Below are 12,516 nucleotides of genomic sequence, written 5' to 3'. Positions count from 1 at the left end.
TTGCAGCAAATACCTGTCCTTTTTCATAATATATTTCACAATACAAATAACCTTCAACAGTAATGAAATTTTCTTCAGTAGCATTGTTAAGTTAATAAAACTAGAACTTTATACATTTAAAAATTATTTTAGGATTTGGAAACCTCATGGTTCTGCATGCTTACAGCTGTAATAATTAAGAACATAACGTGAACAGCATGTTACAAATTAGCATTCACCCCTCCCGCCATATTTTCTTCCTTTGATCCCGAACTGACGAGCCTAGAACCATCATCTTTCGACAAAAACTTCTTTAATTATGCGAAAATATTTCTATCTATTCATTGTTAAAAAATTCAGAAAAAATAACAATAAATAAGAGAAGAATAATATAAATCTCCAAATGCGAACAACGACAACCTTCGCACAAGCGAATAAGATGAATTAGCTAGGTTACCATGTTTGAACTATTATCGCCAAAGTTGGCGATGTTTACATTTACCAGGTTCTCTGCGGAAGTGCTTCCCTAAGAGGAATTTCCTTTTTTATGTTACTTCATTGCTTGATTTAAAATGTAGTTTATTGAGATTATGTATTTTTTGTTGGCTGCTCCTTTGACTTTTTAAGTAAATATAGATCGATATGTATGTGGACAAAGTCAAGGGAGTGTTCAATGCCTAGTTTGTGGAATTCTGTGATTTTTTTGTCACTGCAAATAGGTTGATGTGTAGATGGATAACGAGCTTGTGCAATTCTTTGTCTTGTTGTTTTGGATTTATGTAGTGGCGGATTTTTGGTCACAAAATCGCCACTACACAAAGCCAAAATAACAAGTCAAAGAATTGCAAAAACTTCATGTCCGTGTACAACCAAAAATTGCAAATTTATTGCCAAGGAGCACCTGTAAATATATTTTTCTCTATTTTCACCTAAAAAAACAGAGAATTACGCAAACTTGGCACTGCGCACTCCCTTGACTTTGTACACATGATCCATGATCTATTTTCACTTAAAAAATCAAAGGAGCAGCCAATTCTACACTAGAGCCAAACACAAAATATATAATTTCAGTAAACTACATTTTAAATCAAACAATGAAATAACATAAAAAAGGAAATTCATCTTAGCATTATTTAAAGGAAATATCCACTTATTTAGTCAAACAAAATTCCTTAACAACATCCAAAAACTTCTTAAAATTATCTGATTTAGAATGTGTATACTGTCGTCGCCACATAAATTCACAAAAATAAGAGTAAAAAATATCATCCAAAGGTATCGTCCAACGTTCGATCATATGCATTTCCTTCATACAAACAGGACGCTTATAATGCCTACTAAGTAAACCTTTATTTACACACCACTCAGTTAATGCTTATTTTGCCTTTTGTTGCAAATCATACCGGAACTTCAAATTAATCTTACCACATTCAGCCATTTTACCGTTTAAACCACAAAATAACCAACGTACTTCTTAACCAACATCCAACGCACAAACAACCTTACAAATCTTTTCCCATCATTCAAATTCTAATAATTAATATGATTACATCATAACAGGGTTTCCATGACATTCAAGTGCTCAGGTTACCATAAATGAAACGTCAACTTAGCGATTATTTTTATTTTAAAAAAGTGTATATAGATACATACATATTTTACTTTCAACTACATATTTATTCCAAAAAAGAATCAGTAAACCTAGTTACAAATGAGTTTTTGTTATGGTGGAAGTTTTGTAGCTATTGCTTTAAAAAAGGGTTCGAAGCATTATTTTTCGAGCGATTTTGCAACTAAATAACTAAAGGAAATTTCAAATATTTCACATTCGTTTCTTCTGCTATAGGAAAATTCCAAAAGTGCAGATTTTAAAAACATTTTTATGACAAAACATAATCGTAATTTATCTAGAATTGGATTATCTATTGGAACTTGGAATACAGCAAAAAGAATGCATTCGAAAATGCCAAAATTGAAAACTGAATACTTGTGATGGACATAGTTACCAAGCTTAGTTAGTCTGAAGCTTTGATGATTTCTACTAAGGTGGTTGTGATAATATGCAAATATCTTCTTTTTATATCAAAACACGTATTTCAATAAATGATCAGACAGATTCTCTTTTCAGCGGTACTTTTTTATAATGACACTTACAGAAGCGTCCAGTAAAGTTCTATTAGCTGGATACGTGCACGATTTTATCTGCAGGATTTGTCAAATGAGTAAGAGTCTGAGGCACACAGTACCTGTGCCTGTGTGATGAGTATGCCAGCTATTGGTTGGTAATAATTATTGTTTCATCTGCCACATACTTTTTAATTAGTGGTATGCAGAGTCTCCAATGATCTGCTGTTTGCTGGACAAATTATCAGGTGAAAGCCTTTTTTTTTTGTCACTGAAACATCTTAACTGTCTGTGTTCCATCCATAATTTTCCCTAGATTGTTGTTTCTTTTTCCACTTCTCATTTACTTAGTTTTTATTCTGCAAAACCACATAAACAGTCTTCATTGATTTGATTCCATGTAGTATCATTTTGATAATCAGTTGTCTGCAATATAAATGTCAGTTGCTATCTTGTGAGTGAAGTCACTTGATTTTCTACGCTATTTTGTAAAATAGCATTTTTGTAACTTTCTTCCCAAGAAAAAATATATGTGAGCAAGAGTAACTTTTTCAGAAAAAAGTTTAGTTTAATTGAATCAAGTACCTTTTGCCTGGAATGCTAGTTCATCTTTTGTAAGCAAGAAATGAACATGAGTCTGACAGCAATAGAACATGCCTGTGCTACTTCTGCTGTGGCATAATTTCATACTAAGCCCTTTGAATATGTCTTGAATCACTGAAGCCCCATTTCTGATCCTTTCCTTCCTTGACTAATTCCTAAAATAATTCTATCTATTCATGAATTAAAAATCACAAAACAAGAAATCAATAAGACTACTATAAGTAAAGACTACATTATATGTGCGAATATAGCAAAGATTAATGATAAGTTGGGTATTGCAATGTGCAAATTACAAACAGCTATAAAAGAAAGCAGAAAGAAAGAGGAACATTTATTACCATCAAACAAGTGAATTGATTTTTAGTATTGTTTACATTTACTGGGTCATCTGTGAAAGCACATGAAAAAGTTCTTTTAATGAAGAGATTAAAGTAAACTTTTCAGTTGTACTGAATTCTGTTTTCTGCTCAGCACAAGATCACTGATTTGCTATATCACATTTTACCACTGTTAGAATCATTTCATTAGTAACTAAAACAATAAAACTGTGTAATTAAAATTAAATAAAATAGGAGATATAAAGAGTAATTTTTATAATGTTGATTAATAATCAATGGATTTTGCTATCACTAGCATCATTGGCAAATAAAAAATTGATACAAATGTAGATATTTTATATTATTCAGTAATTCCACTTTACTGCTAATTTTCATTTATGTTTTGTAAGTAGAAGAATTTAGGTCATCGTAACAACATAAGTGTTTAGTAAAATTGAAAGAGGCATCATTTAACTCATTAGAAGATTAAGAACTGACTTCTTAAAAACATAAATCAATTTAGATGGTGTAAGAAGATAAATTAATCATTAATGTATTCTGATATCCTAATACTGACTTTATCTAAAGCAGTTTTTCTCATATTTTATAATATTGGCATCTTTTCAGAACATTACAGAAAATTAATGGAGATCCTTAAAAAAAAAACTTTATGTACATTGTAGCAGTGTTGTTAGCTCATTAACTGATTTTCCAGTGGCCAAACAAACAACCAATCATCAAATGAAATGCTGAGTCAGTTTGAGAGAAAAATCATTCAGCTGTTCATTTGAAAAGGGGGGGAATCAATTGCAATAAACTTATTTTTAATCCTTAATATAATTTTATTTTGACTGTAAGATATAATGGTTTTGCCTTGCTATTAATGTCTTAAAATACATTGAATATTTTTATTAGAAGTTTATATTAAAAGTTAGATTTTAACAGCTGATAAAATTCAAGCTTGTCGTGTATCTTTTATATTTGTAATGATAGTATTGATCAATTTTATTTTTCATTTATATTTTAATGATTATAATAAAGTAGAACTCCAATTAACGGAATGAATTGGGACTGGACACCATTTGGATAATCAAAAATTCGGATGAATTGATTTTTTTCTGAAGAAAGGGTCTACATGCACTTTAATTAATTATTGTATCTACTCTGTGTTGAAAATGGAAAAAAAAAAAAAAAAAAAAAAAAAAAAAAAACCCTTTTAAAGAAAAAGAGGTTTAAATTAAAATGAAAAGTCAACACTTTGACATACCTGTTATATAACGTACGGTACAGTACTTATAAGTACTGAAAGTCATTGCTTGCTCAACATCTCAATCAAAGTGAGCTGCGTGACTGTCTTCATCTACTTTCGGGCCAAGTTGCACATTCGCTAGACAATGAGAAGTTGCATATGCATACCATTTTTTTCTGTGTCTGCTTCAACTTCGACAGTAAGATCATCTTCTACCTCGACAACTTTCTTCTCTCACACATTCAATAAGTTCATCATTTAGAATTTGAAACCCAGAGTCTGACGAATCGCACACCATCCATTTTGCTGTATCCTCAGCATTAACTTCTGAACATCGAGCAATTTGCAAAAGAATGTTTCTTAAATTCTTAAATAACACATCATCCTCTTCTCCTGTCTCTTCCCTTTCCTTTGAGCTTCTTTTTCCTTTTTCTCCTGTTCCTTCTTTTCTTCTATTGATTCTGAAAACGATTCGGATAATCAGCGATTTAGATAGTTGGAGTTCAGATAATTGGAGTTGTACTGTACCTGTATTTAATTTCGGAATGCTTTTTGTATCATATTTTTAAATTTCCTTAATTACAGTGTACATATTTTTCTTTACTTTTCAGAAAAGGACAGACATTCTGCATTTAATGTTGAAGCTTCTCTTCAGTATTTTTATGAACAGAAGATGCATTTTGATGTGGAATTTAGAACACCTTGTGGGACAAGCTTATATGCACATAAAGTGGTACTTGCCATCAAAAGTGCTACATTGGCAGAAATAATTTACTGTAATGAAAACAATATCATTTTTACCGAACCTGATAACAGTGATTTTGGAATAAAACAAATGATAAGGTGCATTTTCTTTTTGTTAATCTGTATATTATAAATGATTCATTTAAAGAAATATAATTTATTTAAAGAGAATTTTTAAATGATGCTTTCAAAATTAAAATTTCCTTTTAAAAATTTGAGAATTATTCCCCCTCCATTTCTCAAAGGAAATAAATCTTTTAACTATAGAAATAAACATAATTATTTCATGCATACATTAAGCAAAATTAATATATATATAATTTCTAATTGTTTTTTTAAAGAGTTGCATTAGTAATTCAACCAAATTAATTTTTTGGCAACATTTTCAAATATTCATACAACTTTTATAATAACAATATGTACTGCCATTCATAAAAGTATACGTTGATTCTTACAGTATATTTTTATTCTGCCTTTTTATATTTTAGTGGTAATGCATCAGTAATAACTAGGGTTGCCAGATTTCTTAAATAGAAAAATAATATTAATAAGTCAAACAACAAAAATCAGCATTATAATATTTGCAAATTTTCACAGGACTAGTTCCGAACCATCATCTTCAACTGCCAAAGTGCAGCAATGTTGGTCCGAAAATCACACTTTCCATTTTTCTGTAGCCAAAATTATTCAAAAAATTAAAAAAAAAAAAAAAAAAAAAAAATCAAGAAGATCAAAAATTAAAAAATCGAGAAGTCTGTTAAATTGGCTATCACAAGGGAAAATGACTCGGAATCTACTCAACTGTAGTTGAACATAAAAGAAGATCGGATTATGCCCATAAAATTCGCCAAGAAGTTAGCCCAGGTTCATGTTCCATTAGTGAATTAGATTTTCTAGACGCATTTCACATTAAAAAAAGTCTTTCTGTTCTAGAAACAACCCTAATTCAAATGCATCTTTACTTTCAGCTTTTAAGGAAATTATGGTCTAGTTTTCTTGTTTCACCAATAGATGGCACCAGTAGCTTAATTCCTATCCAGTCATTCTTATTTATTCTTTTTACATTATCTTATCTCATTCATTTGCACTTTAGCAGCTGAGGATGATGGTTCGGTAAAACCATTGAAACTAGTCCTGTGAAAATTTAGAAATATAACATTGATTTTTGTTGTTTGACTTTGACTCATTAATATACTTAGATTAACCATATTGCAATAGGTGCCATTTAATATGATCATGTTTGTCCAGGACTATTTTGATAATGTTCACCAAATCATAACATTAATCAATAAGAAAATTATCTTTCAACATTCAGAAGTCAAACAACAAAAATCAGCGTTATATTTTCAAATTTTCACAGGACTAGGAAAATATGACGCTGATTTTTGTTGTTTGACTTCTGAATTAATATTTGTTCGGCATGTTATTGTGTCTTAATCCTTCAAAATATCCATAGAATTTAACTAATTTATTATGAATATATCTAATATTTATAGGGCATCCCTCATCTCAGAATTAGTTGAAAATTCACCATTCTTTTCTTCAAGAAATTTATTACATGATGTTTTTGGATTTGTTTCAGAAAACAGCTGGCAGATATCTTCTTCTCTCATTGTTTGAACATTTTTGGGTATTTTGACACAAAAAGCAAGGTTGTGTAGAATTCTGCTTCATTATTCACTAATTCTAATTAATTCAATCGAACTTCCTAAAACTTAGAAAAAAGGCTCCTTTGCATATGATAGTCTGAAATCTAAACCAAACTGCCTGGTGACTTAATCCATTACTTAGCAACATCTCTGCCATTTGCCAGTTTCTACACTGTGTTTCTACCTTATTTGGGGATTTTATCTTTTTTTACTTCAGCTAAAAACTCGGCTCTGCATTATTTTGATAGCAGTAGCCGAATTGTTGATCACAATACTAAGCAATGTATTTTTCATGTTCCTTAACTTAGAACTTCACCAATTCAATAACAGTATGTGAATGAAAATATTAACTCTGATCATATTAAGCAGTGCCTACTGTAATCATAAAAAAATTGTCCTTTTAAAGAATTACAAAGGTAATATAAAGAGAAGTTTGCATTTTCTTGTTGCTGATAAAACAATTGTTGGTTTAATAGCATTTCTTGTCACTTTGAGTTGCTTTAATTACCATCTTGTAACTAAAAATTTGTTATAAAATGAAGCATGTAAGCTTGCTTCAAATTTTTCATTACCATCATCGCTACTTTGTCTATAAATTTTACATGTTGAAAGTTCTACTTTCCCAGTATCAATATTGAGATACTTGGGATTCAGTGGAAGCCCGTCGACTATGAAGTTTGTGTCGTATTGCAAAATATGTTCTTAAGAGATCTGGTTATTATTAAGACAATACTGCAGATGAAGAAAAAGCCATGGTCTTCCTTTTGCTTAAGAACAATCAAGGGCTTAGAACATCAGGTGCGTACTGGAAAACCTGTCTATGAAACTAAACTATGAAAGTGGGAAGGGGATTTTCTCACCCTGATGGCCAAACGTAATCTTAATTGTAATCAGTTTAGAGATCATGGTAGATCATTTAAGAAGACAAAATCTGAAGTTGCTCCTTCACAACCTAAAAAGAAAAATTAAAAAATCAAGAAGTCTGTTAAATTGGCTATCACAAGGGAAAATGACTTGGAATCTACTCAACTGTAGTTGAACATAAAAGCAGATTGGATTATGCCCATAAAATTCGCCAAGAAGTTAGCCCAGGTTCATGTTCCTGAACCCGTGACAAATAACTAGTTTGAAACCCTAAAGGATGACATGCCTAAAATAATAAAATAGAATGCGAAGAATAAAAATGAAAAATTTGAAGCTGAAGACATGATTCTGACATCTTGTCTGAACTAGAAAAGGAGGTACTCTTCTGTTATTAGGACTGAATTAAAAAATGTATGAATTGTATGCATGTATTTTATGTACATATTTGTGTATATGTATGCATGCACATACATTCATACTTACATATATGCATGCATACATGAACACATATATCCATTCAGTGGTGGATTGGCCAAAGAAATCAGGCCTGGCAGGAAAAAAAAATTTGCCACCCTAACATTCCATATGAAATGTTATTATGCATATAAGTTATCATTGTCATCATCATAATAATAATTTTATAAAATAAAAATATACCTTTGCAGAAAAGTAATATTTTATTCATATATATTTGTGTGTGTATGCGAATAAACTACAAGCAATAAACAACAGTGATTAGATAATTATATAAACAAACTAGTGCTTGAATCATAATTAGCCATTTAAATATTTTTTAATTCCAGGCACCTGAGCAAATATTTCCTCGTATCTTCAAGTTTTGCTTTAGCCAAAATATCCTTGTTTTGGCTCTCTATATTCATTATATATTATCTCTCTATGTTCATCAATAGCATTGACCAGAAATTAGCTTGCTTCATAGTATTCCTTAATTTACATTTTATAGTTTTTAATTTTGAAAAAGCTTTTCCATGTTCAACTTGCATTATAGATATGGTAAGTACAAACTTCTGCAGCAAAAAAAAAAAAAAAAAAAAAAAAAAAGGCATTATCTTATGCATTGCTATATAAATTTTATTTCAAGAGTAATTTATATACACAAAAGACACAAATTTTGAAAATCATAATCTAATCCTTTAGTCTGCAAATACTTCATTACTGGCTTATTATATTGAAATATTTTCAAATATGCGTGAGCAGACAAAATTATTCTAAAAGTTGATATTTTATCGAAAATAGATTTTGCCATTTGTCGTATCTGGGCATTTTGTATAGCGCTGGAAGCAGTACAAGTACTTGAGTGCAAGTATACTAGAGTCTCTTTTAATTACAGTTATAATGAAATATTTTCAATTTCACAATTAAATTAGAACTGTATTTTCATAAATGTACTTTACAATTGTCAACTATAGGTTCTTCTCTACCCCTACCCTACAGCTACCATATCTCATGTGAGTTTCAGTGTGATATGCGGTCTGCACATCCATGTCTGCCTCACATGCAGGACTGTCTCGCCGAGTCATCTGTGTCTATTCGATCTTTCGACTTTTTTGATCAGCCCGAGATCACTCCACCCACCGGGTATCTGCCCAGCTGCCCCTGTTCGCCACTGCATGCATACATACATTTCTGAATCCAATCCTTATAACAGAACAGTATAAAAAAAAGATCTGCTACTTATCTGAGACTGGAGGTCATTTGGAAAGAGATATGAAGCCTTTTCTCTGAGCATGAATACAAGGATTTACTGAAACATTTACCAGAGATAAAATTATTTCTTTGATTCCAGTCAAAACTGAAAAGTGGTGCTAAGTTTGTTTCTCAAGAAAGATTTTCCTTTCAGCACTTTTTGAAACAAAGTGGATACACCTATCAAGGTTGTTATCTGTATCACATAATTCTGATCCCAAGAAAACTGAGACGGAACTCATTGCCAAAGGATTTTGTGTGGTAAAAGTTATTCAGTTTATCGAGGAAACTCAAGATGTGATAAAGCTTTCGGTATTTTTCACTTTTTCAATGAAAAGAGAAGATAAAGGCAGAAGCGTCGACTTACAGAAGACGATTTTGCATCAGCATGTTAGAATTGAACTTTACAGAGAGGATAAAAATACCATGATTTATTTTCATTGTCAAAGATTTGGCCATGATCACATCTTCTGCAACAACCACCCAGATATATGTAGTGTAGTCAGAGTCACCTGACCTATAGTGTACTCTCCCTAAAGAAGAAAAGCCAACATGTATCCACTATAAGCTGGATCATGTGGTTTTATCGAAGACTCAGAACCGTAATATTCGAGCACCTGAAAAAATGTTGCTGCACAAGCACAGTGTTCATTCCAATATGAACAGACTAAAACTCTTTAATACTGGGTATTAACTTAAATGTGGATGAAAGAATAATTACTTCAGCATACTCATTCAGATTGCTAAAAATTGCAGGAAGATTAGAACCGGAACAGAACTGGAGCAGAATTTTAAATTCCTATTACCTTGTTAGATGAATACTTCTTTGGACTTTGATCAGGCTTTATTTTCCATCATTTCAGATTTCCCACTGGTAAATTATTTGAGGAACTTTTTTTGTGAAGTGCTGAAGAAGCATTACTTTATTTATGAAACTGGATAAATCATGCTGTGCATAATATTCATGTTGATATTTAAATCAGTATTGAATTATTTTCGGGATCTATCAAAAGAAATTTTCCCTTTTGAAAATATTCTGTCACATTCGGTATTGTAGTTGATTAAAAAAAGACAAGAAACTGTTATCTTATAATTATTTAAGTTCTATAGGTATTCATTAAAGGAGGAAGCATTCCTAAATATATGGTTCTTAATAGGAAGCATTCCTTTAAAATTAGTTAATATTTTTATTCACCTCATGAAACTCGCTTCAGCTTCTCAGATGATGTCATTTGGTTAGCTATATGATATTCTTCATGGAATTTATCATATACGTGTGGAATGTAATGTCCGCAACCCAACTTTACAGATGAAATTTATGTAAAAAAAAGTGACCTGCATAATGTCCACACCCCAAAAGTATTACTTTAAATTAACCCCCAAAATGTTCTTTACTTTAATACTTTAAATATTTTTTTAGCATTGCTTTTTTCCCTTTAGTCAATAACATTAGTTAATAAACACCTTTAAAGAAAGAATATGCATTTGTTTTATCTTTGGGCGGCACCAGGATGGAAAGCAGAGACTTTCCTTGCATTCTGGTGCAGTTCTTATTCAGTCACAACATCAGAGCCAGCAATCCACTCAGCAGACGCGATAATAAATGAAGGCAGTCCAAACAGGTTTACACTACACTGGATTCCAGGAAATACTGTTTTATAATGAAATTACTTTCTCGTCCTTCCTCCTTGGAGCATTCACATATTTCAAGCTTTCTCTTTTCATTCATCATTTGGAATTTTTGGTAATTAGCAAGTAGTGTGCTTGAAATGGAAAAATACAGCAGCCGTAGAGCGACTTTTAAGAAGAAGTCGTAGAATTTGCGCAGGAAAATGGAAAAATAGCAGCAGTGAGAATATATAAGGTGGATGAAAAGTGTGTCCCCAATTGTAGCAAACAGCGTGATCAACTGGCGGCAACGAACAAAACAAGACATGCGTTTCGTGGTTCGAAATATAAGTTTCCAAACTTAGAAAAAAAAAGTAGTTGCGTATGTTTGTGATATGCATGCTCAAGGGTATGCAGTAACATGGGAAATATGTCAAATAAGAGCGCTTGCTGCGGCACGAGAAGAAGACATTCCTACATCGCATTTCAAGGCGAGAGAAGGCTAGTTGTGGTGAATGATGAAATGAAATGGATTTTCATACAGTGTGTCAAAAGAGATTTTTTAAAAAATAATGTATGCAAGATATTAAAAGAACCAACATTTATTTAATTTGTGTAAAAGTAAATATTAAAATTGCAAGTGTTGGTTAATTTGTGCCTCTATATTGTGCTCCTGTGTGAACTAATACATGCCAAGTGTTGATGACGTAAATGGGGTAATTTATATTATAAATGTGGATGGGCAATATAAGTTTGTAAATTTTAGGTAGCTATTAGACAACTTTAAATTTGATAATTTTAATACTTATGCCATTTTCTTCCACTTAAAACTTGGTTATTTGAAATGAAATTTACACCCAAAATTACTCGTGAGAAAAAGTGCGACATTTGAACGACCATATAATGTCCGCACCTGTATTTTAGTAAAAAAAGTGTGGACATTACGTGAGCATTACATAGATTTTTTACATAAATTTTACATGAGCATTACAATATACGGTACTTATTTTCAGATCTTCAGTTTTATCAGCAGAAAATAATATATTAAATGAGGAAAGTTTACTTATTAAGGAAATTATTGCAATTATTTTAAATATATTGGTGGCATTCATAGCCTTCAGCAAAGTATTTTTTTAATGTTAAGGATTTCACATTGCTGCTGCTTGTATGAAGTTCAAATTTTCATACTTTTGTTGCAGAAAAGCCAAAAACTTACTGTCAGTTCTGCTTAATTTACACTTTAGGTCTTTCATGCGCCAGAAAGAGTCTTATTTTCTAAAATTTCAATATTATCAACCAAGATTTCCTTTGCATAACTTCCAAATGAAGAGCATGTTTCATACAGTAAGTTCTGAATTCTCATTCTCTTCTCCAGTGCATTCCATTCAACTTTTGCTAAAATTTAGTTTCACTTAAACTTCTAAAGTAAGCAATTACAGTCAAAAGTCGTTAATCCGGACTCATCGGGACTTCGATTCCGGATTATCGATTTTTCCGGATTATAGACCATCAGTTTAAATCTTGTAAGATGGCATGCAGAAATTCTAAAATTAAAAATATGAAACCGTAATTTATGAAATAAAAGACAATTATGATCTAAAGGGTATCAAAATTTACAAAAAAAAAAAAAAAAAAAAAAAAAAAAAAAAGCTTAATATTTATTTGTTTACTT

At 31.1% G+C, this 12,516-nt stretch overlaps 1 protein-coding gene across 11 annotated transcripts in view; it reads left to right on the top strand.

The window, feature by feature from the left end:
- The window catches only part of LOC118186626 (uncharacterized), a 195,615-nt gene that overhangs the window by 55,120 nt on the left and 127,979 nt on the right, over positions 1 to 12,516 (top strand). For 10 of the 11 annotated variants that reach the window (XR_015043513.1, XR_015043512.1, XR_015043511.1 and 7 more), the window contains exon 2: positions 4,884 to 5,115. Coding sequence is in view for 7 of the 11 variants with exons in the window: in XM_085825408.1 (XP_085681534.1) it covers positions 4,884 to 5,115 (232 nt within the window). In the remaining 4 variants the exon portion in view is untranslated. Of the gene's footprint in view, positions 1 to 4,883; positions 5,116 to 12,168; positions 12,189 to 12,516 lie in introns of those variants that run through there. The other variant, XM_035356736.2, reaches the window with a different exon arrangement.

Source organism: Stegodyphus dumicola, chromosome 10, assembly GCF_044657685.1.
Source record: "Stegodyphus dumicola isolate Sdum_Otavi_A_Nest chromosome 10, ASM4465768v1".
Taxonomy (NCBI): domain Eukaryota; kingdom Metazoa; phylum Arthropoda; class Arachnida; order Araneae; family Eresidae; genus Stegodyphus; species Stegodyphus dumicola.
The sequence above is the reverse complement of the archived record's forward strand: the minus strand, read 5'-3'. Positions and strand labels throughout refer to the sequence as shown.